Source organism: Mus pahari, chromosome 13 (assembly GCF_900095145.1).
Source record: "Mus pahari chromosome 13, PAHARI_EIJ_v1.1, whole genome shotgun sequence".
NCBI classification, from domain to species: Eukaryota; Metazoa; Chordata; class Mammalia; order Rodentia; family Muridae; genus Mus; species Mus pahari.
This window is the reverse complement of record NC_034602.1, coordinates 6939875-6945907: the sequence shown is the minus strand read 5'-3', so window position 1 is coordinate 6945907 and position 6033 is coordinate 6939875. Positions and strand designations below refer to the sequence as shown.

The 6033-nt window shown below is 38.7% G+C and overlaps 1 protein-coding gene across 1 annotated transcript in view; it reads right to left on the bottom strand.

Moving 5' to 3' along the window:
• Positions 1-474: 474 nt before the first annotated feature.
• Positions 475-6033, bottom strand: part of Rel (REL proto-oncogene, NF-kB subunit) — a 29491-nt gene continuing 23932 nt past the window's right edge. The window contains exons 6-10 of the mRNA XM_021211025.2: positions 4211-4315; positions 3901-4113; positions 2947-3015; positions 2749-2817; positions 475-1523 (exon numbers count right to left, since the gene is read on the bottom strand). Coding sequence (XP_021066684.1) covers positions 748-1523; positions 2749-2817; positions 2947-3015; positions 3901-4113; positions 4211-4315 — 1232 coding nt within the window. The 3' untranslated portion in view covers positions 475-747. The remainder of the gene's footprint in view (positions 1524-2748; positions 2818-2946; positions 3016-3900; positions 4114-4210; positions 4316-6033) is intronic.

The following is a 6033-nucleotide window of genomic DNA, read 5'->3' as shown; positions in this document are numbered from 1 at the left end:
ATGGATATATTGAGCTAAAACAAACTTGTTATTTTGTTTTCTTCTTCATAGGGCTGAACACAGGGCCTTGCAAATGTTAAGCAAGCTCCACCACTGAGTCACATCCTTGGTCTTTTCTATTTCTGAGACAAGATTTCCATAAGCTGTCCAAGCTGGTATTGAACTGACTATGTAGTTCAGGCAGGTTTTGAACTTACAATACCTGGTTAGATTCTTTATAGAGAAGTAGACAGGCTTTATGAGATCAAACGGAATGAGAACATCTAAAAAGAAAAGGCTCAAGAAAACTTTTCTTGAAAATACAGATATCAAGCTAATTTCACATGTAACTTTAAAAATAAAAGCCTAAATAATAGAAAATAGAAAAAACAAAACAAAACAAAACAAAACTTCCATGCCTTGAAAGCTTACTTTAACACACACACACCCTAAAAATACCAAGAAACCTCAGAAAACCCCTTAGGGGTCACTTTGGCCTATGGGCCTCAACAACAATGATGAGTTTATTTCCCAATGGCATAGCCATTACATGTTTCACCTTAAATCTGCTTGAAAGCAAATATCATCTCATTTAACTAATACATTAGAAAAGATACATAGTTTGTCTTGGGGAAATACAGAAAACAACTGACATCAAGCACATGGACTTTAGGCATATTTTTCAAAGTAAGAAACAGTAGCTGCTTTTAAAGTTTTGATTTCTGAACTTTCTCTTAATATTCTATATACTTATTTAAGTCCTACAACTTATATTTTAAAAAAACCATATGTGAGGGAATCACTCAATTGCTCACTTTGCAGAGTGTTAATACTTGAATATTGACTGCTCTGAACAAAGTTAGGATTATTTGCATCATTTGATAGTCCAGGCTCATTCATCAGGCCATTATCTATACAACTGAAGTTTGATCTATCAAATGCATCTGACTGTGAAACAAAAACAGAACTGGAACTGGTGCCCGATGACATACTGGCAGGGGACATCTGATGTAGTTGTCTCGGGTCTCTTGGGCCTAACCTGGCATTACATGAGGGGTTTTCGAGATTGATGCTCACAAGTCTTGGGTTGTCAGTGTCCCCCATGCCATCAGTGCTGGATGCCATCACACTCAGAGGCCGAGTAGATAGCATGTTGACATCAGAGATACTGTACAAGTCAGTTGGCGACATGGATGGTGTTTCCATTCTAGCTAGGTCATCAGTATTATAAAGGCACGCATTAGACGCACTCAAGTCGCTCACACCAGGCCCTTCTAGGAATGGAAGGATACCTTGTGAATTAGAGGAAAGTATTCCCCCTGAGAAACTGCTCAGGGTATTTGTACTGACTGGGTGTGAGGTGGGGTGAGTCACTGGTGACCAGCTTGTAGGCTGATGGGCCACTGAGGGTATGGCTGGCGGGTGATGTGGCAATCCACTTGAGATGGACCCGGATGAAGAATAGTAGGGTTCAGCTTGCCCTGGAACTCCTGAAGACCTGGGCATTTCTGGCAAAACTGTACCATGAGAAAACAAGTTTGATTCTGTAGAAGAAAAAATAAATTTTACAGAGTAAGATGAACAAATTGATATAAAGCATTATTTCTGAATTGAAATTATAAAAACATACTAAAAACTTTCTAGGGCACTGACACATTTCAAATAAAGCATAAAATTATTACTTGAATTCAAAACTAAAATCTGTAACATGCAAATTTCCATATAAATATATGAAAATGTTTTTCAAAGTTATTTTGGCGTATGTAATTTTCTTCCAGTTAAATATGAAAATCTAGCTTCTTGTGCCATATAGGCACATTTTTAAATATTAGAATTTCAACAAAAAGGTACCTAACAGCCAAAATTATCTTCTAGTCTCTGCTTTTAGGGAGAACGGGAAAACGGAGAGGACCGACAGCTGCACATAGCTTTTAAGACTTAAAACATGACCTAAGGTCTCACAAATTCCCCATCACAGAAAACCGAGGGAAAATGCCTACATTTATTTACATATTATACAAGCACTATAAAAAAACAGGATAAAGTACCAATTTAAGGATGCAAGACAGGATTTGTTAGGGGATGATAAAATATCCTCTCTAAAAGGCCAGACAATTTTAAGGTTTGTGTGGGGAACAAGCTCTGTGGGAACTGTGCAGCTCTGTTGCTGTAGCAGAAGAGAGAGGGGCTCTAGGTCTGGGCTGGGGCTGGCAGCAGGTGGTCAGCATGCCTGTGGTCCTACCCTAGCACCATTTAAAATGGCCCTGAGAGACAGTATACAACCAAGGGCCACGGCCTGGCTCAAAGTGTAAACAGCTATAAACAGGTGCCTACCACATCCATGCCATTTCCTACGTGGTAACACAGTCAAATTAGTAAAAGCACCAGTGTGTGGACAAAATGTAATTTCTTTTTTATTTTATTTTATTTTATTTTATTTATTTATTTATTATATGTAAGTACACTGTAGTTGTCTTCAGACACTCCAGAAGAGGGCGTCAGGATCTTGTTACGGATGGTTGTGAGCCACCATGTGGTTGCTGGGATTTGAACTCGGGACCTTTGGAAGAGCAGTCGGTGCTCTTAACCACTGAGCCATCTCACCAGCCCNNAAATGTAATTTCTTGAACAGTAAAATCCCTCAAATATAATTAGTTCCAACACAACCTGCAGAGGCACAGCCTAGCTGCATTCAATAGGGAGAGTGTACGGGATTGTAGGAAAGAAAGAGACTTAAAAGGCAGTTATTCCTAAAAGTGGATAAAATACCTTTTTTGATGAATCTTCCTTCTCCAGTTGACCCCAGAGGGACAGTTCTTGGTTTCTCAGTAAAGTGACCTGGTATGATAAGATTTTCTATTATTAAGTGTAATTTGAAAAACAGTTTATCACTTAAAAAATTTAAAAACAGAATAAAGCAAATAAAACACATTTACTTAACTATAACTCAATCCAAAATATTCTTACCACAATCTTGCAGCAGTTTCTGAAAAATCAGAGTTGTTTTTTGTTTCTTTGATTTATTGCCATATGCATCTGATTAAGAAAGAAAAGTGGGAAAGCAGTGAATCATGGGATTCTTCCTTCCTGCACCAGGAACAAGTGCCTATCAGAATATGGAAATGCTTAAAATACATGCGAACAATACAGGCCTGGAAGTACGTTACTGTACAATACATCCAATACCAATTATAAAGGACACTTTGCTTTTAATTTTAAAAAGCTTAAAATAATAATTTTTCACCCTAAAAACAACTATAAGTCAACATGAACTAACACAATGGACCAAAATAGATACAACTTTATGATTACCAAATTTCCCACCTATAAAGGGGTATAAAAAGTACAGAAAATAAATTAAAAAATACATATGTAGATGGAAAATATAATCTAACAGTTCAAGAACTCTAAAATTATTCAAACTCTTTTAAGAAATGCAAAGAGTAGGAGAAAAAAAAACCCAAACCAAACAAAAACACACAACTGAAAACTCCTAGGGGAAAAATACAGATTCTGAATATATAAAACTACACTTAAATGTTTATTTTACAGTATTACAAGCATGATCAGCTTAAGGCGATCTGTCCTTCAGCAGAGACTGTAACTTGGTCAGCTCATCACTTGCTAGTGTACATAAAAGCCTAAGTCCAATTCCTAGCACCCCGTTTAAAAAGGCAGCAGGAAGAGCACAGGGCACACTGCTGTAATCCCACAATCAGCCGAGATTCGTCTGTAGCTACACAGCGGGTTCAAAGACAGCTTAGAATACAGGTTTAGTCAACACTCACACACACACACACTCACACTCACACACACACACTCACACTCACTCACACACACACACACACACTCACACACATTCACACTCACACACACACACTCACTCACACATGTATACACATTACTCCCAACTTGCCATACCTTTTTCATCTGGCAGGTATCTGAAATCCATGGACTCACTAACTTCCTGGTCGGAAGGCCTCCGCAGCTGCATTTTCACTGTCACAGGCTCCAATATAGCTTTGCAATATGGAGGAGTCTTGAAAACAATGGCTACTTGGCGGTGTACATCAGCTTGTGAAAAAACACCTTTGGCTTCCCAGTCATTCAACACAAAACGAACTTCTATATCATCTAGTGAATAAGATGCCAAAGAATAACAACAATGGGGAAACAGTAAAATACATATATTAATCAAACATTAATTCAATTAAACAAAACTGATAATTACCTTTCTGAACTTTGTCACAAAGCAGAAATATTTCATCTCCTCCCCTGACACTTCCACAGTTCTTGTTCACACGGCAGATCCTTAATTCTGCAGTATTTGGGGCACCTAAATGCAAAGGATTAAAAAAGACAATTAGGTCTCGGCATTGTCTTAGTTAATGTTAGTTGTTGTGATGAAACACCATGAGCAAAAGTGGCTTGAGGAGGAAAGGGTTATTTCACTCATAGTTCCATGTAACAGTTCATCATCAAAAGTGGTGAGGGTGGGTGAGAGATGGTTCAGACTGCTCTTCCATAGGTGCTGAGTTCAATTCCCAGTGACCACATAATGGTTCACAGTCATCTGTAATGGGATATTTTCTTCTGGCCCTGGATGGGTGCTGTTTACTGGGGTGCTCTTACGGCTTGCTCAGCCTGATTCCTTCCAGAACCTAGAACTACCGGCCCAGGGTCGGCCCTACCCACAGTGGACTTGGCCCTCCCCCGTGGATCACTAATTGAGAACATGCCCCACAGATTTCCCTATAGCCAGATCTTTCGAGGATAATTTCTCAATTGAGGTTCCCTCTCTGATGACTCTAGTTTGTGTCAGTTGACATAAAACTAGCCAATACAAGTACAAAGGGAAGAATTTGAGGAAAATAATTTAGAGAATAGATAAAATTTTAATGTACAGATAAAGAAAACATAGCTATGTTGAGGTATGTCTGAGTGTGGTCATGTGTGGGCCCAGGTGAGCATATGTCACGGCATATGTGTGGAGGAGCTCAGAGGACAACTTCAGGTGCTTGCTAGCCCTGAAGTCCTACCTCTTTTGAGACAGTCTCTTTGTGACTTGTGGCAGTGTACACCAGGCTAGCTGGCCTTTTAACCTGAGCAATTGTCACCTCTTCCTCTCATTTCTTGGTAAAGGCACACTATGACTAAATGAGCCTTTTTATATCACTGGTTATATCCCTAGGGCAATGCAGCTTTCATTTATCTGCTGAATATTAGTATGGTAGTTCTAAAAGATACCCAAGGCTCTCTGATAAGATAATCTACCTCTGTACTCCTGTGGTCCAGTACTATACTTGCAAATCAGGTGTGGCATATACTACTGGTGAATGTGTGTGTATACACAAAATATCTTGGAGGAAAGTTTTAAAATATTTTCAAATAAACTTCTATATCCTTTGATGTAGGTATCTGTCAAAAGTTATCCTTTTAAAAATAAATGCCAGAAATATTTGCATAAGAGATAAATATTCAGGAGCCAGTGGCATAGTTAAGGAGGTAAAGGTACCTGTCGCCAAGCCTGACAACCTGAGTTTGATCTCAGGGAAACTCATGATGAAAGGCACAGCCAAGACCTGTAAGCTGCCTTCTGACCACACACATATAAATAGGCAGATACATGATCCATAGGTAGTTGTCTTTAAAATGCACACATAAATATATTTACTTCGGTATAATTTGCTTACAAAAGAAAACAAACCAAATATATTCTTAAATATGATTCTGAAATGTCATCTTCTTTATTTTCTCACTCCATATTAATGATTTCTTAAAATTAATATATAGGCGTATAAAAATATGCTTCTGAACAAAGTGGCACTGGCCTTTAATACCAGCACTTGGGAGGCAGAGGCAAAAGTCGAGGCAGGTGAATCTCTGTGGTTCAGGGCCAGCATGATCTACAGTGAGTTTAGGACAACCAGGACTGCTACACAGAGAAACCCTTTCTTGAAGAAGAAAAAAATATAAAGCAACACAAAGGAAGGAAGACGGAAGGAAGGAAGGAAGGAAGGAAGGAAGGAAGGAAGGAAGGAAGGAAGGAAGGAA